The 20,286-nt window shown below is 38.4% G+C and overlaps 3 protein-coding genes across 3 annotated transcripts; 2 read left to right on the top strand and 1 right to left on the bottom strand.

Annotated features, from left to right (window-relative positions):
* Positions 1–371: 371 nt before the first annotated feature.
* On the top strand, positions 372–11,787 carry LOC116308492 (sodium- and chloride-dependent GABA transporter 1). The gene is made up of 14 exons (XM_031718922.2): positions 372–720; positions 2,904–3,038; positions 3,116–3,266; positions 4,026–4,127; positions 4,382–4,514; positions 5,978–6,112; positions 6,228–6,331; positions 6,634–6,758; positions 6,833–6,945; positions 7,038–7,169; positions 8,116–8,215; positions 8,806–8,906; positions 9,451–9,621; positions 10,010–11,787. Exons 1-14 carry the CDS (start codon positions 477–479, stop codon positions 10,097–10,099), a joined length of 1,836 nt encoding a protein of 611 aa, XP_031574782.2. The 5' UTR covers positions 372–476; the 3' UTR covers positions 10,100–11,787.
* A 203-nt stretch (positions 11,788–11,990) lies between these two features.
* LOC148910766 (uncharacterized) lies at positions 11,991–13,465 on the bottom strand. Its single transcript, XM_089031331.1, has 3 exons — positions 13,332–13,465; positions 12,695–12,804; positions 11,991–12,603 (listed from the first exon to the last, which is right to left on the bottom strand). The coding sequence occupies exons 2-3, from the start codon at positions 12,722–12,724 to the stop codon at positions 12,223–12,225; spliced, it is 411 nt and encodes a 136-aa protein (XP_088887457.1). The 5' UTR covers positions 12,725–12,804; positions 13,332–13,465; the 3' UTR covers positions 11,991–12,222.
* A 719-nt stretch (positions 13,466–14,184) lies between these two features.
* LOC148910765 (uncharacterized) lies at positions 14,185–19,489 on the top strand. Its single transcript, XM_089031084.1, has 3 exons — positions 14,185–14,620; positions 15,670–16,157; positions 19,427–19,489. Exons 1-3 carry the CDS (start codon positions 14,185–14,187, stop codon positions 19,487–19,489), a joined length of 987 nt encoding a protein of 328 aa, XP_088887210.1.
* The last annotated feature ends 797 nt before the right edge of the window (positions 19,490–20,286 follow it).

Raw genomic sequence — 20,286 nt, 5'->3', positions numbered from 1 at the left:
CTTGATGAATAAAGGGATCAAATTCAGTCTCAAATTCAAAACCTTTGTTTTGTGATCATCCAAGCTAATTCGTGAAAGGTCTTGCGCTCTTTAGATTTGAGAGGTTTTTCAAGGACAAGAGCATATTGGTTGTTGACTAATTAAAATATATATATTTGTGTGAATAAACTTGAAAATTAAAAAGGGGAATCTAGCGATTTCTAACGATAATTTAGTTACGTTTTGTTTTTTTATTCACAATTTACATTAAAATATTCATTTTTTAAGATTTATCACTCATTATGATAATCTTCTTTTATTGTGATGCAAAACTAACGGCTTAAATACGGCATACCATTGGATAATCGGGACAATTGTTAGCAGATTTGAGCATTAATTATAAAGCATCCACAAGCTCTTGGCTTCAATGAAGCAAACTCACTACTCGGCAGTAAAACACTATTAATTAGTAAGCTTCTTGGAATAAATCAGTTGACATGTACGAAGGCGAAGGCGAAAATCCAAAAAATCTCAGTTCTCTGGTAACACCCAGTACGAATGAACTAATAGGCGACACTGAAAGCGTTAAGATGAAAAACTTCACAAATCCTGAAGTAGATATCGAAGATGATCGTGAAAAATGGGGGAGTAAAGTCGACTTTATGTTGTCGTGTGTTGGGTATGCTGTAGGACTCGGCAATGTCTGGCGTTTTCCATATCTTTGCTACAGTAATGGTGGAGGTGAGTGACTTATTCATTTAATGTCAGATCAGTTTGGACAGCGCTTCGTCGCTACACTAGCTAGGACTACGATTCGTAGCCCGGTGAAATGAAAATATACCCGACTACGGATTTGTTTGTATGTAATACTGTAAGGTCCGTTTAATTCATATCTTAATCCGAAGTAAAAATCATAAATGGTTTTATATACTGTCATGGTAAAAGAGTCAGGCGAAATATAAGGGAATAAACTACAATGATTTATCAATGTGTTAAAGTTAAATTCTGAGACATGCTTGTTTGAGCCCTTGAGCAGCGCCTAAATAAACTGTTTCATATAGTAAGTCGTTTTAATCCTTCGATAAATAAAAAGAACAAACACTTGGAGGAATTATTACACACAGCTTATTCACCGAGATGCATTTAATTTCGAATTCGTCATAAAAAGAATTCAAGAGTGTAATTCATAGCTAGTTCTGAATTAAGTCCCACTTCCAGCCCCCCTCCGCGTTTTTGTGGATCTGATACGCAAATTGTTAGGAACCATTTGATTCATTAATCAAATATAATACAGATGAATCAGACCATAGTCAAGACTGTGAAAGTTATGTTGGGAATTTATTGAAAAAGGGCGAATAGTATAAAGAAGATGGAATGATCTCGAATAAAGAGAAAATAATCGAATAAGCTGTCATATGACGATTCTTAAAGTGCAAATGAACCCTTTGACAATACATTCAGTACTCATTCTGCATAAAGTAAATAGTTGAAATTGGTAAAATATTTCTTGATTTCCAGTGATGCGTCTCTAATTTATGACGGTTTATACTTCCAATATGTTAAACCCCTTCATTGGCATGCCACTTAACATCCCCTGTGCCAAAGCAATTTGCGTAAAATATAGGTATACTTAAAAAATCAGCCTTTTCACATGTAATTCTTTATTAAAAAGTAAGGAATTACACGTTTTTATAAAGCATATAAAAACGACTTTCTAAAAAAAGCAATATATAGTGTATTTATTTATTTATTTATTTCGCTTTCTTTGAAGTGGCTTCATCGATACTGTCCTCGCTTTCCTCTTCAGACTCGTTTTCTGGATCAAAAATACTTTTTTCATCACCTTCTGAACTTTCTTCTGCACCGGAATCGTTCCACACTCGATCTAAAACATCTTGGGCAGAAAAATGAGCCATATTATTCTTAATTTTTCAAAAAAAATGAATGTAAATTGTCATCTCGTGGCATCAAGGCCGCCATTTTGAAAAGTTTGCTTTGATCAAAAACAAGCCGATGCATATTAATAAGGCACAGGTTACCCACTAACTAGTTCCCATTCCCCTACATAAGGTATATACTTCGTAATGTCCCGATAGAATATGTCTTGGCTGTGCCGAGGTTTCTCCAATAACACTGTAATCTTGGACATACTCAGTACGTCACATAGGCACATAGCATGCAATTTTTGCGACGCACTCAGTACGTCATAAGGACACTCAAGGGGTTAATGATGATGAAGTCAGGTAAGGTCAGTTTTAGTGTTTTGTTGTAACTAGTAATACTAAATGCTGGCCATTTTGAAAATAGAAAATTTAAATAGCTTTCATGTAAACCATGAGTAAAATAATGATGATTTTTAAATACTGTTTCTATGAACCAATTCGATTTTGTATATTTAATTAAGCCTTAATAGACGTCACACTCATTAGCATATTGGAAGTAAAAACCTTCATAACTTAGAAACGCATCACTCAAATCAAGAAATATTTTACCATTCAACTATTTACTTCGTGTAGAATCAGTACTGAAAGTATTGCCGAAGGGTTCATTTGCACTTAACTCTCCAGTGTATGTGCGGGCTTAGCCTCGAATCCAGGAGTTGCTAGTTTTGTTCTCTGATTTCTGCTTTTGTTTACCGACCTCAGAAGTGAGGCTAAGCCCGCATACACTGGCCTTAAAAATTGTCAATAGTGAAGCAGACTGACTGACTGACTGACTGACTGACTGACTGACTGACTGACTGACTGACTGACTGACTGACTGACTGACTGGCTGGCTGGCTGGCTGACTCGTGACGGACCGACTGACTGACCAACTGATCGACTGATGGGCTGACTGACTGACTGAATGAATGACTAATTCCGTCCAGTCCATAATATTTCTTTCATGTGTACGAGTCAAAAACACACTATTCTTCTTTTCAGCGACGTTTCTCATTCCTTACTTTCTGATGTTGGCCTTTAACGGTATTCCATTGTTCTACATGGAGCTTGCTATTGGTCAATATCTCAGTCTTGGTACCGTGGGAGCCTGGACAGCTATCTGCCCCATGTCACGTGGTAAGCCTCAATCTGATTGGATGTTTGGCTGTGCAGTTCTTTTCAGTTTTAATGTTACTGGTTCTTTTTTATCACAGGGATTGGTTTCGCTATGATAATGATATCATTCTTGGTTTCTATCTATTACAACGTCATCATTGCTTGGTGTGTTCTGTTTTTGTTCAACTCTTTTCGTGCCGACGTACCATGGAAAACATGTGATAATGCATGGAATACATTGATGTGCAGGTACGTGTGGCAACCACTGACGAAATCTAGGGAATTCCTGGGGTGCCTGTTACACTGCGCTGATTTTTCTGGGTCACCTTGGCCATTCTTCAAGGTCGGGCCAGAAAAATCAGGCCTCGCAGAATGTGAGACTTTCTAACCAATTAGATTTCGACTTTACTAGTTTTTCTACCCAATCATGTTCCAGGTATTATCGATTTCAGATTGTCTTTTCGACCAATCCTGAGCCTTTAGGCGTCTTATTATATTCCTACCATTTGGTAGTTTGTATTATGTTCTATTAAGTCTTTGGTGCTTTCGTTCTTACAACACGCCTTGCTATGAAGCTTGTCTCTAGTTTTCAATCATTCCCAGGGGAGTGAAATAACAAAAGGCATGGCAGCCATGTTGGATGATATAACAAGAGAATAGATCAAATCCACTTGGATGTAATGCTTTCATATTTAAGACCACGTGTTATTCTCTTGAGAATAAGATTCTTCGTTTGAGTTATATCCATATTCAAGTGTCTTTTCATGCACAACCGTTAAACAAAGACATAATACTCTAGGGAATGACACGTGGTCTGAAATGGGAAAACAGTAAGTTAGGTCTATTTATTGAAAACTCCTTCGTTTAGATTCAACTACGGCTATGACGTCATATGCAAACGAAGAATATCATAGTTCACTTGAGAAAAATAAAATAAAAAGCAATGCAAAAATTAAAAAGCAATGCAAAAAAACTAATATGGCATGTTTTTTTGATGATCGCATGCAGAAGGAAGAAATATAGCAGCAATAATACAATTAACTGCACTGCTTTAGGACTCGCACAGAACTGTGCACCTGAGTGGAAATCACCTGCAGAGGAATTCTTCAAGTAAGTCTCTCACTCTCGACTTATTCTAAAAACTCTTGTTCATAGACGCTAGCTCCCTTGCAAATCAAATGAAGTATATTATTTTAAACCATCACTAGTCACTCATCCATTTCTGATAACCAAAATTCAACCATTTTGCAAAATTAACATATTAGTTGTAGGTTCTATTTAGCATGGTAAGCCCCAGATTGTTTCCATCCATATCTACTTATTCAGCCTAGCTTACTTTTGTCTTAACTGCCTTGTTATCATAGCAACAAGATTCTTAATATCAGCGAGGGAATCGAAAACCTTGGTTCCATTGGATGGGAAATCACCTTGTGTTTAATTTCCTCGTGGATCCTGGTTTATTTTTGCTTATTGAAGGGAGTCAGGTCGTCGGGAAAAGTATGTACATGAAAACCTTTATGCGCACTTAATTCTATTACAACACGACCGCGACACCTTCACGACAAAATGACCCGCACTTCCTCACAACAAAGTAAACAGGCCTCGAAAACAAGGTGGTCAGGCTTTCACAACAAATTGACCACGACCCCACGACAAAGTAACCTTGCATCCACAACAAAGTAACCTCGCATCCACAACAAAGTAACCTCGCATCCACAACAAAGTAACCTCGCATCCACAACAAAGTAACCTCGCATCCACAACAAAGTAACCTCGCATCCACAACAAAGTAACCTCGCATCCACAACAAAGTAACCTCGCATCCACAACAAAGTAACCTCGCATCCACAACAAAGTAACCTCGCATCCACAACAAAGTAACCTCGCATCCACAACAAAGTAACCTCGCATCCACAACAAAGTAACCTCGCATCCACAACAAAGTAATCTCGCCTCCACAATAAAGTAACCTCGCCTCCACAACAAAGTAACCTCGCATCCACAACAAAGTAACCTCGCATCCACAGCAAAGTAATCTCGCCTCCACAACAAAGTAACCTCGCATCCACAACAAAGTAACCTCGCATCCACAACAAAGTAACCTCTCCTCCACAACAAAGTAATCTCGCCTCCACAATAAAGTAACCTCGCCTCCACAACAAAGTGACCTCGCATCCACAACAAAGTGACCTCGCATCCACAACAAAGTAACCTCGCATCCACAACAAAGTAACCTCGCCTCCACAACAAAGTAACCTCTCCTCCACAACAAAGTAACCTCGCATCCACAACAAAGTAACCTCGCATCCACAACAAAGTAACCTCGCATCCACAACAAAGTAACCTCTCCTCCACAACAAAGTAACCTCTCCTCCACAACAAAGTAATCTCGCATCCACAACAAAGTAACCTCGCATCCACAACAAAGTAACCTCGCATCCACAACAAAGTAACCTCTCCTCCACAACAAAGTAATCTCGCCTCCACAACAAAGTAACCTCTCCTCCACAACAAAGTAACCTCTCCTCCACAACAAAGTAACCTCGCATCCACAACAAAGTAACCTCTCCTCCACAACAAAGTAACCTCTCCTCCACAACAAAGTAACCTCTCCTCCACAACAAAGTAACCTCTCCTCCACAACAAAGTAACCTCGCATCCACAACAAAGTAACCTCGCATCCACAACAAAGTAACCTCTCCTCCACAACAAAGTAACCTCTCCTCCACAACAAAGTAACCTCGCATCCACAACAAAGTAACCTCGCATCCACAACAAAGTAATCTCGCCTCCACAATAAAGTAACCTCGCCTCCACAACAAAGTGACCACGGCTCCACAACAACAAAAAAACAAAAAACACGCGCCTCAAAGCAAAGTGACCGCACCTCTTTATAGCGAACAGACCATGCCTCTAAAGCAAGTAATATCTATGATATGTATATTTTTTCTATTTTTTAGGTTGTGTATTTTACAGCGACATTTCCATACATAGTCCTTTTGATCTTGTTTTTCCGTGGAGTCACCCTTGAGGGAGCTAAGGAAGGCGTGTTGTTTTACGTCAACCCTGACTTCAAAAAGCTGGCAAATCCTGAGGTACAAAATAACAGTTTCAAACATATGAACAGAAGTCTATAGCCTGCCTTAAGAAAAACTACACCCATCACGTGGAAGGCCTATTTTTGATATTGCATGTATTCTTGGGTTACAGGTTTGGGTTCGCGCCGCTACCCAGATATTCTACTCCCTTGGTGTGGGTTTTGGCTCGCTCATCACGTTTGGTAGTTACAACAAATTTAATAATAACGTTCAAAGGTAAGAGAATCGAAAATAAGAAAATTAAACGCTTGACACTGGAAATTTAGCACCTAAAGGCGTTGTGTGTCTGCCCTTTCTCATCATAGCTTTGATACATCCACCTTCCTTAGTTTCTTGGTTGCGATAGCCCACTTACGAGATCTATGCTTCTCTAGCACCCACAAAGGTTTTTTCATTCCGAGGCTACGTTGGCTGTCGTTGACATGAAATGTGATTGGTCGCGATAGTCATGTGATATTGTGGCGTTTACTGATTGGTTATGTTTGCTGTCTCGTGACAAGTTTTTTTTCATTCAACAGGGATGCCATAATAGTGTGTCTTATCAACTGTGGCACAAGTTTCTTTGCTGGTTTTGTCATCTTCAGTGTCATGGGTTTCATGGCGTTCATCCTGGAAACATCAGTAGATAAAGTAGTTGATGACGGTGAGTAACGTGTCGTTCAACATGTCAATCCTTGTACATCATGTAAAGTATTTTTTTTCCTTGGTATTTTTTAGGACCGGGACTTGCTTTCGTAGCGTATCCTGAAGCCATATCTCAGATGCCTGTGTCAACCTTATGGGCAATCTTGTTCTTCTTCATGTTGATCACTCTTGGTCTTGACAGCCAGGTATAACAGTGATCAAGTGACTTTAAGACACGGTTAACAGTACCATTGGTTTTATATTTTTATGATTTTCATACCTATTTTCTCTTATTCAGTTTGCTATGGTTGAATGTGTCATCACAGGACTTTCAGATGAATATCCCAAGTATCTCCGAAAATACAAATGGATATTTCTTATCGTCATGTGTGTTTTGCTTTTCCTACTTGCACTACCCATGTGTGCAGAGGTATGAACACTATTAATAGTCCCCTTCATAGTTCCCCGCGCCATCTTGAAAGGTAGTCGTGGCATTGTATCGAAGCGAGACGAACGGTGAGCTTGCAATGATAGAGACATGTGAATAATTGTCCAAGGTGTTAACAAAAGGTCTCTATTATTGCAAGCTCACCGTTCGTATCGCTTCGATACAAAGGTACGGCTACCTTTCAAGATGGCGCGGGGAACTATGAAGGGGACTATTGAACCGGTTGTTTTTCCTAATGGGCCGCGCACGCGCGCGTTTTTGCGGGAAATTTCGCGCCAAATTTATGCCACAGGAAAGTATCCCATCAGCATGAGCCACCAGGAAGAACACTTAGTTAGAAAAGGCTTTTCTGTTATCCCGTCATTGCACAATATAAAATAATATCGAACAATTTAGAAATATTTTGACTCTTTTTTTCAATAATGCGCAGTAAAATTGAAACGCGACATGATAGGGATATGTTGGTTAGGCCTGAAAAATGTACCCATTTAGAGATGTACAATCATAGAAGTATTAGTGAGAAGTAAGACTATGCAGATTCATAGCACGCAAACACGCTGTAAAACTAGTCGTAAAGCTGGAATAATTTGTCTTCATACGCGCAAGTAATCCAGGTGCAGATCCAGAAATTTTTTCGGGGGTCTCCCAAATGAAAACATCTATATGTTATAGAGATTGTTTTGCTTCAAAATCGCAGAAGAGTAACTACGGCGTAAGGAGGGGAGAAGGTGTACGGTGCCCCGCAGCACCCCTCTTGGATCCGCCCCTGTAACCACATGGTTTATTACAGTAAAATACGGTACGGCTACACAAGGGGGTAACTGAGTGAATTTGTCGTGTATTATTTCTCGCTATATTCACGTCATACAAGACAAGTCACTGACCATCCATCGAGTATTTTACACTCCGTTTTGTTTCTGTTTTCCAGGGTGGCATGTACGTGTTCAACCTGTTTGATTACCAGTCAGGCGGAGTGTCCCTATTAGTGATTGGGTTCTTTGAAGCTTTGGTCATTGGATGGTGTGTTGGTAAGACATGATCATGATGATCCATTCCTTATTAGGTGTCTGGAGTGATTGATGACGGTCTGGATGGGGGTGTCCAAATGTCAGTTGTTGTCAGTTAAATTTCACAGTAATGATAAAAAGGTAAATTATACACCGCGAAAACACTTACTGACGTTTCAGACGCTAGTCCTTCGTCGGAGTAAAAGAGAAAATTTCAGGCTTTTTGTCAGTTAAATTTTATGGCATTTGCAATTGTCAGTTGTCAGTCAAGCCCATCCAGACCATCTTTGATCTGCTGCACGTCAGTTTGTGCATTTGACTAGCCATTGAGTCAACTGATTGAGTGCACATTATAAATCATTCCATACGATATACATAACAAGTTCTAAACTGTACCATCCTAGCTTCCTATGTATAGGTTTTAAACTCACTTATTCTGCGTGAAAAGTTGCTTTATATTGAGTGGTTTCACGGCCATGTTGAAGGCAGGAACATTGCAGCGAACAATTTTTTACATGACAGCATATTTCATTTGCCCAAAGAAGAAAAACGTTTAAGAAAAAGAGTTCTACACAGTAGAATGACATGGCTTGTTATATCTTCTTGCATAGGAACCGATCTTCTTGGTGACATGATTGAGTCCATGATTGGCAAAAGACCTAATGCGTACTTCCTGATCTGTTGGAAATACCTTTCACCCATCTTCACCCTGGTAGGTATCGAAGCTACTTACTTTTCCCATGTTAGCGAAAAGTGGCTTCCCCCTCCCCTGTGAAGTGAAAGTGGTTCCCCCCTCCCCTGTGAGGCGAAAGTGGTTTCCCATTCCATGTGAAGCGAAAGTGGTTCCCCCCTCCCCTGTGAGGCGAAAGTGGTTCCCCATTCCCTGTGAAGCGAAAGTGGTTCCCCCCTCCCCTGTGATGCGAAAGCAATTCTCCCCTCCCCTGTGAGAATAAGGTTGTGTGCATGGAGCTCGAGTTAGCATGGATAATTAGTAAAGTAGATGAAAATATATAAGGTGGAAAACTAGTGAAAACTAGCGTAAACTGCGTCGGTGTTTTCAGTAAAACAGTTGATAGATAGATAATTTGTAACACCGTATGGTATGTAAAAATGAAACTGACGTTTCGGACGTTAGTCCTTCATCGGAGTAAACCAAATTATTGGCAAATAATTACAAATTATCTATCTATCAACTGTTTTAGATGAAAATATGGTGTAACAACCCCTGAAATAGAATTATTTTGTCATCTTTCAAGGGTATTATCATTGCGCAACTCGCCTTGTGGAAGGGAATCAGCTACAACAACAAGCCGTACCCAGACTGGGCTGAGTTCATTGGTTGGCTACTCGCTTTCGCTTCAATGACTCTCATCCCGGTCTTCGCAGGAATCCAATTCTACTATGCCAAAGGCCCTACTTTCATTGAAGTTAGTGAATAATGAAGAGAAGAAAGAATAGATGGGAATGGGAGAATGGATAATAGGAACTAGAGGATAGAAGTCAATCATCTATTTCTTTTTAATTGATGAAGAACGGGTGGCGTAGAGGTGTGAGCGCTCGCCTCTCATCAATACGACCCAGATTCGATTCCTAGGCTCAGCGTCGTGTATGGGAGTATAGTTGTTTGTTGGTACTTTCCTGTGCTTCGAGGGTTTTTCTCCAGGTTCTCCCGCCGCCGGTTTTTCTCCCTCTGCAAAAACCAACTGCTAAGTTCCAATTTGATACTAGAACTATCCTCGTAAAAACACGAGAAACAAAAAAATTTTTTTTCGTGTTTTTTCCCCCATTCATTCATCTTTTTTTTTTTTTAATTAGAAACTTCGCAATTGCTTGAAACCCGACATGAATGTCTTCCGAGAGGTTGAGGAGCGCGAAAAAATCAAGCTCAAGAAAATACCAAACTGATGCTGACGAAATAATCACGTGATTTTAGTGACGTATGCTGTAACGTTACGAGAGACTTCTATATTACAATGTTTCTCATGGGGTCTACAGCAACTTCCACAACTTTGAAACGTCTGGGTTTTTGGCTTTCACGAGTCAAAAAAATAACTCCAGCTTTGTCATTTTATATATATATATTATGATTGATTGTCACCCAAAAACAAAGCAAAAACTTACTAAGAAGTAGTCATGGAAATGGTTAGCATTGAAGTATCGAATATTCGAATATTCGATTTATTTTAGAGCGTTTTTGACAAATATTCGCACGCGTTTAAATATATTTTTGCCTGATACCGGGCTAAAGCTTCTTTGATTTTAAATCAAAAATCACTCGACGAAAAAATGGATTTGTCATGTAGGCAAACATATAGACAAATATATGGGCAAATATCATATTTGACTAATAGTAAACAATATTTGCCCAATGACTGTATATGATATGTACCTACACATTTATCCCATGGGCACAGATGGCAAAGTCCGTATGGCCCAGTAAAATCCCAAACGGCAAATATATAGCAGATATCATATCATCCATACATTTACCCGGTAGTAAATGTGAATGCTCATTTGATATGTGCACGTATTTGCCCAGCCCGTATATGTGTTTTATGTCTTACGTATACCCTGTGTTTCCCCAGGCCGTATATGTGATTCATGCCTGACATATACCCTGTATTTTCCCAGGCCGTATATGTGATTAATGCCTTACATTTACCCTGTCTTTGCCCAGACCGTATATGTGATTAATGCCTTACATATACCCTGTATTTTCCCAGGCCGTATATGTGATTTATGCCTTACATATACCCTGTCTTTGCCCAGGCCGTATATGTGATTTATGCCTTACATATACCCTGTCTTTGCCCAGGCCGTATATGTGATTTATGCCTTACATATACCCTGTGTTTCCCCAGGCCGTATATGTGATTTATGCCTTACATATACCCTGTATTTTCCCAGGCCGTATATGTGATTTATGCCTTACATATAACCTGTGTTTGCCCAGGCCGTATATGTGATTAATGCCTTACATATACCCTGTATTTTCCAAGGTCGTATATGTGATTTATGCCTTACATATAACCTGTGTTTGCCCAGGCCGTATATGTGATTAATGCCTTACGTATACCCTGTCTTTGCCCAGGTCGTATATGTGATTAATGCCTTACATATACCCTGTATTTTTCCAGGCCGTATATGTGATTTATGCCTTACATATACCATGCGATATGCTCTGACCGTATATGTGATTAATGCCCCCTTAATGCCTTAGATGTACCAGCGCGTCTTAGCCATATTTGCTCAGTTGAATTATGCTCATCATATTTGCTAAATTTAACTATATTATCAGTCTTCAGCTATTGTCACTTATGGCAGGCCAAAAAAAATAGAAACGATATATGTCGTGACAACCACCTCATACTTTAAACATAGCTAACCTATACTAAGAAGCAGGAAAAAAGACATAAATCATACTGAAACATTTTTATTGTGAATTTCCTTTTCTTGACGACTGATTAACTATGAACAATTTGTTAACTACAACTAATTGAAAATGCTAGTTCTGTAAATTAATTATAGGTGTTTGTTTCATCTTGTGACAGAATTTGTGAAAGGAGATCATAATATATTTAGTTGTCAATCGATCTGTGGCTTATGTACGATTCTTTTTAGATATTCTGTAGTAGTACACTTCATTTATAACTGCAAAAACTTAATTAAGGACACCGAACGTGGTTGGGTTTCTACGAGTTTTATGAATTAAATCTTGTGTCACTGTTCCTCCGTTCCTTTGGCCTGATTTCTAGGGTTTTCCTTCTTCTTTCGATTATTTGAACATTATACTTGTTTACTTTAAGAAATCCAAAGGTCAATAGGCTTAGATAGCCGCTGCTATACCGTTTGACCTTTGGATTTCTTCAAGTAAACGAGTATAACGTTCAAGTAATCGAAAGAAGAACGAAAACCCTAGAAATCAGGCCAAAGGAACGGAGGAACAGTGACACAAGATTTAATTCATAAAACTCGTAGAAACCCCAACCACGTTCGGTGTCCCAGTGCCCTTGATTTGATAAAAACCTTTAGGCTCTCAATGCCCATTCGGGACCTCCAGATGGCCTTGGGCGTCTTGACGGCTCCCCGATTTTCCGCTTCAAAAGCATGGTGAGACTGCGCTCTGACAGCCTCCTTTTTGCCTTTCGGTCCATGCTTTCCATGAACTGATTAGCTAGGGGGCTTCTCCATGGCAGAGGGTGTTTTATTAAAACTTTACTCTGCTTAGTAGGGCCCCCTTCGTTATCAGAGCCACTGTCCGCTGTATCGTCATCAGCCTGGTCATCCGCCTCTGACATCGACTCCTCTGATGACATATACTCCAGTTTCATAATTGCCTTGACTTTCTCTTTGTCCCCTGGTGATAGCGAGGTTGACAAGTCCGCTGCCTTGGATCTGGATTTTAGGAGCTAAAAGAAAAAAGAAAAAAAAAAAAAAACACCGTCAGTCAAAGTTTCTTATTAAACAAAGTCATAATCGTTGCAAATTCAGTTTACTCACATTTTGTTTTCTTTGTGTTTTCCGCTGCATCTTTTGATGCCTTCCAAGGGCCCCTGAACGCTCTCTTTTGTTTCTCTTTCTTCTCGTCAGAAAGTGACTTTTAAGGGCAGCTGAAATTATATCAAGTACCCATATATTAAAACTTGAGACAAAATTTGTTAGAAATTTTGGCATTTGGCCGACAATTACTCCTTTAGCATCCATTTGTTTTTGCTTTGTTTTGTTTCGTGTTTTGTTTTGTTTTGTTTTTTTTGTTTTTTTTTTTCCATGTTATTTTATTTCAAACATAATATAATTCATTAAAATCATAAGATGTACCTTAAGTTATTCTTAGACATAGTAATAATGTTTTCATTATTTTTATGGCTGTGATTGTATAATATTGGGGAAAAAATCGAAATCAAATCAATTCCTTTACAAAAAAGGAAATTATCATTATCATTCAGTGTCTTGTTATTGGAAATCAATAGTAAAGTTTGGTAGCATTAACCACTACCATGGCGGGTTTCCCGCCAATTTTAGCATTGCATAAATTATACCGCTGCATAATTATACCAACTACTCTTCGCGCCAAGAATTCCCAGTAAAATTATCAATAAAAATAGCTTGCTTTTTTAAATATTGCCACTTTACTTACTGCAACAGCCTTTGAGACAGTAATCTTGGTCTTGCTGTTGTCTTTGTCCTGCTGGCTTTCTTTTAAGGCCGCTAGTATTTGGCGGTTTTGTTCTTGCAGTTCTTTAAACTGTTTTACAATCGTTTCGAAATTTGAAGAAATTTCTTCTTTTTCGCTGTCGGGGTCAACGTTCTCATTCTCGCTTGTTGCTTGCAATAGGCGATTTCTGTGTTCTCTTAGCACATCCTCGTTACCACCAGGGACAGAGGGAATAAGTATATTAAGCCTTTGAGAATTGGCGCCATTTTCAGTATGTCTACTCGTACTGCTTGTACTGGTAGTTGCAGTAACAGAATGGATTGGCATTGGGCGTCCTGGTAAAGGTGTAGATGTTCTTCCCATTTTTTGATCGCGACGAATGAACGCAATTTATAAGCAAAGATATAGAATGTGCGGGAAACTAGATGACCGACAGAGTTTGTTACCTGTTTGTGACCAAAAGGCGAATGAACGAATAAGCACATCCACCGAACAGATCTACCCCCTATCTATCACGGCGTATCACGTGACTTGTGATGACATGTACGTTCATATAATGAAGTCTAATAATAAAAAAAGGAATAACTGTCTTATAAAAATGCTGAAGTTGTATCCAGGATTCATGTTAAGTAATATATCTATTATCTTAAAGCTATTTGCTCCATTTTATAAAGTTATGAAATTTTTTCTAAAGCCTAGATTCACGAAATATCATTGCAATAAACTTGATTAGCTTCTAGCTCTAAAACCATCGTACCATTATCTGCCGCCAACAGTGACAGCTCTAAGGAAAAGGGCGCGGTAATAAAGATCCGGCGTGCTTTTGTCCAGTGGCATGTGGTTGATGGACGTGGAACTTTATTACGCTGGAATATGGCTGTTAGCCATTCAAAATGCTTGGATTTTGAGTAATTGTCCCAATGATACACACCGTCTTTTTAATTATATAGTTCTGGAAAACAAAATGTCTTCTGCGATGTCAAAGCGTTATCATTGCTTTCATTGTAACGAAGATTTACATTACAGAGTATTTTGCCGTCACAAAGAAGAATTTTATGATCCTTTAACAAATCAATGGCAATTACAGCGGAATGACGACGAAGACTCAAATGATAGTATTTTCACTCACGAGATTGACGGCCAGAACGACACTTCTTCTAATGACTACAGCGAGATAAACGTTTTGGACCAAACTGATCAAGACTCCTCTGATGTGCCAAATACAAACCAACCATCAAGTGACGAATTCTTACCAGCTACTTCACAAAAAGGTATTGATGTTATACGTTTATTTGATGATTAGATTATATAATCTTTAAATGTTAAAGTCAAACTGCATAGATAAAAGACTGAATCTTTAACAAGCGGCTGATTTGCACATGATCTAGCTCCCCTATTGGATTTACTACCAAGCATTAGTGTTATTGAAGCGAGATTAAGTTAGAGGTACAAATGATTCTTTTCTATTTCTATCTTAGCCTCGTTTTCACCGTTACTTTTAAGAAGGGTGCATCATTAAGTAATCGGCTTATGGTAGCCATTAAAACCTCAGTGTTCATTCAGAAAGGTTCATTCAAAGAGTTTATAAAATCATAGCTAGAGATAACTCATTTAAAACGCTAAAAAGAATTTACTATGTTCAAATGGATATTGCTGTACATTTTTGTCTCCAAATCAATTCATGACTGTGGTCATCCTGAGATAGCATGGTATCCGGCAAAACATGTTTGTCAAGTTAGAGAAATACAATTATAAGTAATTTATTTAATATGTCTCTTGGGTTTTTTATTTTCGATTTATCATTTTTCTTTCACGAATTATAAATTGTTGTTTTGCTGACTTAGAAATTTATATTTTATTTTCAATGGAAATCATTTATTTTCAGAGCAAAATTTGGGTCAAAATTATACATTTAGGGACCGGTCATTATTTAAGTTGGAGGTGGGGGGGGGGGTGTGGGGTGGAGGAGAAATTGTCAGTGACGCAAAAAAATTTCAAGGCCCCCCCTTTGAAGGCATCCAAGTTTATCGAAAACCCCCCATGGATTGTAGTAAAAAATTTAAAAGTTTTCCCTAAAAGTCATTTTTAAATTTCAAGACTTTCACTAGCAAAAATTTCAGGCCCCCCCCCCCCCCCAATTTTTTCTCCCCCCCCCCCCCCCCCCCAACTTAAATAATGACCGGTCCCTTAGCCCATGAGGTTTTTTTTTACTGACATTTTTTTTTCTAGTATTATAATGGTTTCAGACTTTATCTTATACTATGTTGCAGTTATACAATGCCGAATGAATAAAATACATCGTATTTGCTTATGTTTAAAGGAGACGGAATAAATGACTTTGAGGAAGAAGATCAAGTGTTTTGGGATGACAAGTTGGACAGTGAATCTGACCATGAAGAGATAAGAGGAAATGAAAGAAGGAGATTGGTTGAAACTTGGGATATTGATATCGAAGACGTAGAAAGAGATTTTGAACAATCTAGTGCAGAAATAAGCGTTGCCGTCGAAGCAAGTTCCCGAGTGACCCTTATTAACTGGATTGCCTTGTTTGTGTGCTTTTGGTCTGCATACTTTTCTGTACCAGACCGAGGCATTGATATTCTCCTCGCCTTTTTTAAAGCGATTTTTCAGGTTTTGTGTGAGCTTTCGCCAATCATTTTCCCAACCGCAGTATTGGTTTTCCCGAGCTCCTTCAAACTCTTGAAAAATTATCTTTCTTTTAAAGATAAGTATTCAAAGTATGTTGTTTGTCCGAAATGCGACACCCTATACCGTTTTCAAGACTGCATAACAACAAGATTCGGGCGTGTCATTGCTAAACCATGTTCTCACATTGCTTTTCCGAATCACCGTCAATTGTTTCGCCGCACACCTTGTGGAGCGGAATTGCTTAAGGAAATTCGTTTGAAAAATGGACAGACGAAATTGTACCCACATAAAGTTTATTGTTATAAAAGCATCAGAGACACTCTAACTCACTTTATTAAGCGACCAGACTTTGTACAAAAATGTGAGATTTGGAGAAATCGGAATGTACCGGACGATATTTTAGTTGATATTTACGATGGCCAAGTGTGGAAAGATTGGCAATATTTTAACGGCACTCCTTTCCTTGCCCAGCCTAATAATTATGCTTTTATGCTGAATGTTGACTGGTTTCAGCCTTTTAAGCACAGTGTCTATAGCGTTGGAGTCATATATATGGTCCTCCTAAATCTTCCGAGAAAAGAAAGGTACAAAGAGGAAAACGTAATAATAGTTGGGGTAATACCTGGTCCACACGAGCCCAAATTGAATATCAATACGTACTTACAACCACTTGTAGCCGAATTGAACTTATTGTGGCACGAAGGCATCCAAGTTCGGCCTCATGGGAGTAGAACAGCAAGATGTTTTCGAGCTGCCCTCCTTTGTATTGCTTGTGACATTCCTGCACTAAGAAAAGTTTGCGGTTTCTTAGGATGTACTGCTCACCGAGGGTGCTCAAAGTGCACAAGATTTTTTCCCGGAGATTTTAGTAGCATGGATTTTTCAGGTTTCGAAGATGACGATACACCAAGGACAAATGAAGAGCACCGAAGAGAGGCTCAGAAAATACTCAATGCAACAACCGCTGATGAACGAAACCAAATTGAAACTTCCACTGGAACAAGATATTCTGAACTCTTACAGTTGCCTTACTTCGATTGTACTCGTTACCATGTTGTTGATCCTATGCACAATTTGTTTTTAGGGACAGCAAAACATTTAATGAAAAATGTATGGCTAAATGCTGAAACGCCAATTATTTCTAAAGAAAATTTGAATAAAATCCAGGAAAAGGTAGATGACGTCAAAGCACCATCATTTATTGGGCGTCTCCCGAAAAAGATATCAACATCGTTTGGAGGATTTACTGCTGATCAGTGGAAAACATGGACTCTCTTGTATTCTGTATTCTGCATTTGGAATATCGTTCCAACAGATGATTTGGAGCTGTGGAGGTTATTCGTATTGTCCTGCTTTCACCTTTGCTCTCCACTTATTACAACTGAAGAGCTACAAGAAGGACATGATTACCTAGTGGAATTTTGTAAATCGTTTGAAAAAAGATATGGAAAGGAACGTGTTACGCCAAACATGCATCTACACCTGCATCTCAAACAATGTATTTTAGATTACGGGCCTGTATATTCATTTTGGCTTTTCAGCTTCGAACGTTTCAATGGGATTTTAGGAGCGTTTCGAACTAACAATAGATCTGTTGAAATGCAAATCATGAGAAAATTTCTCCAAAAGCATGAACTAAGAGATATCCCTTTACCAGAGAGATTTCGAGAAACTTTCCAACCAGTATTTCAACTTCTTCAGGAGGCACAACAAGTAGGAACACTTGGCGAAAGCATCCCATCAATACCATCAACACTTAATCTTTCAGTTGGTCAAGTACTACGTTGCTTAGAGTGGAGCAATATGAATGCATACTCATGTTTTTCACCTCGATCCATTGATGTTCTTGATGATGACTATACAGAATATCTCTTTAAAGCTTATGAAACAATTTTACCTCAACACTCGGTCATTGAATGTGTTACCGATACGTTTGAGAGAATTAGTACCATTGGATATTCGGGGACAAAGCTAGGGTCCTCTGACTCTAGACTGGAACGTTCTTCCTTCATTCTTGCAAGTTGTTGGTGTGGCCAATATAGTGGCAGTATTGAGACCGATTCATTTGACTTGCGCCCCGGTGTTGTCGATTTCTTTCTTAAACAAACCATTATAATTGATGGCAAGCAGGAATCATTGTGTATGGCAAAGGTTCGATGGTATCAGCGACATCCAGAAAGACACAGGATTGGCAGACCACATGAAATTTGGTGCAGAAACTTGTTTGAAATGGAAGGGCCCTCTACATTCATTCCCATACAAAGGATACACAGCCAGTTTGTTGCTGCTTACGATGTTATTGACAAAGAAAGAGTATTAATTGTTTGTCCTTTACAACGTAAATTGTACGGATGATGGAGATGACAGTAAAGTATCATCCAGGAAAAATATTCAAAGCTATCAAAAATAAACTGTTTGAACTGTGCATCAGTAACTAGATAGTCAAAATGAAAATTGAATGAATTCTTTGATGAGTTTAAAATTAGATGAATTAAAATAATTATGAATGAAATTGCATATATTGCCAATAAAAAAGATGAATTCATATGTTTAGACTAAACAAAATTGATGCTTCAAATAATATTACAGATGTTAGCGGTTTGAAATGCAGCTGAGGTTAATGGGTTAATGAGTTTTCTTATTGTCACTGGAAAAAACGCATGTACGACTTACGCATATTAAAAATACATCGTCCGCGTTTTTTCCTGTGTGTATCAACGCATATAACCTCACTTTCATGACATCAAAGCAAAACAATGATTGAATTAATGTGGTCGCAACATTGATGTCATGCGTTAGGAGAAAAAATTGACACATATGACTGAGATGGACCTGCATGCACTCCCCCCTCGTAAATCGTAAAAACAAGCCAACATCCATCATAATTCAGTTGAAAAATTATTGATTTGTTTTGAAAAGTTTTGATTGCAATAAATTGAAACGGAAACCTCACATCGGATATACTCAGTTTGGGGTATTGTATTTGCTCCCCAGGTAAATATGGGGCAAAGCCTAGTGCAAAGTTGATTTCATATGTGCCCTTCATTTGACAATATGGCAAATATAGGGCAAAAACGGTTATCATATATCCCCACTGGGTAAATGCGTCTAAACTAAGGGCAAATATATAACATATTTACCCATGTGTTCAGATATATGGCAAAGCAATGGCAAATTTATTAGAAATTTACCCCGACCTTTGCCTGCATAGGCAAATGTATGGGCAAATATAGAGCACCATATTTGCCCAACATTTGCCAAGCGGACATATGATGACCAAATCCATTATTTCGTCGAGTGAATAGCCGACAAATTCGGTTGGGACTAAGGACAATTGAATGGAAGCGAGGTAAGTAAGGCCTCATTAGTAAACAAAGTCTACTCAGTACGATATTTTGTGTCAAAGTCATTAACCCTTACTTCTAAAGACGCTTAAAAGAACTCGAATTGTTGAGATGAATGAATTAAACGCAAAAGATTGTACTGAGTAGACTTTGTTTACTAATAAGGCATTACTTACCTCGCTTCCATGCAATTATGCAATTATAACTAGTCCCAACCGAGTTTGGCGGCCATTTTTGAAAGTCGTGTATTCTCTACTTTCACATCCCATAATACTTTGCGTCTTTGGGGGGTAACCAGAGGGTAAAAACCCACTTATTTTGCTGAAGGCTGATCAGACAATGTTGACAATACCTTGTTTAGTATCCAAAAATGAAATGAAGAAGTAAAAAACAGAAAAAGATAGAAGCTTAAAGATGTTTAAGTTAAATTTTAAACCTTTTTTGCGTAAGTCCATACATATTCTGTAAGACCAAAACTCTTGATGATCTGTACACGCAAAAATAACTTGGAATAAACTGATAATCAGTATTGTACAGATAAAAGCAGGTATAGTATAAATTCAATTAAGAAACCTTTCAATTTGGGACAGTTTTTTGATTGGTTACCCCCAAAGACGCAAGGCATTATGGAGATGTGAAAGTAGAGAATACTACTACCGATAACGAGTAAAGGGCTTGTTTACTTTCATTTCATTAAGTTAATAAGATGGAAAGACATTAAATTAATAATGTGCTCGTCTATCTTAGAAAATTCTTCACATGCACATCCGTAACCCTGTTTTCTTCTTAATTCATTTTTAATTTATTTATTATCACAATAAAATAACATTTCATTTTATTGTCTTATTTTATCTATTTAACAAATAAAACAGCTTTTTCCGTGCTTTGTTTAGTAATAATGCACACAGGAAGTGACGTAAGCACGAAAGAAGTGTAAGGAGAAG

The sequence above is a fragment of the Actinia tenebrosa genome, unplaced genomic scaffold, assembly GCF_029948245.1.
Source record: "Actinia tenebrosa isolate PJP-AT-01 unplaced genomic scaffold, QUT_ActTen_1.0 PGA_scaffold16__25_contigs__length_10494907, whole genome shotgun sequence".
Lineage (NCBI taxonomy): Eukaryota > Metazoa > Cnidaria > Anthozoa > Actiniaria > Actiniidae > Actinia > Actinia tenebrosa.
The sequence above is the reverse complement of the archived record's forward strand: the minus strand, read 5'-3'. Positions and strand labels throughout refer to the sequence as shown.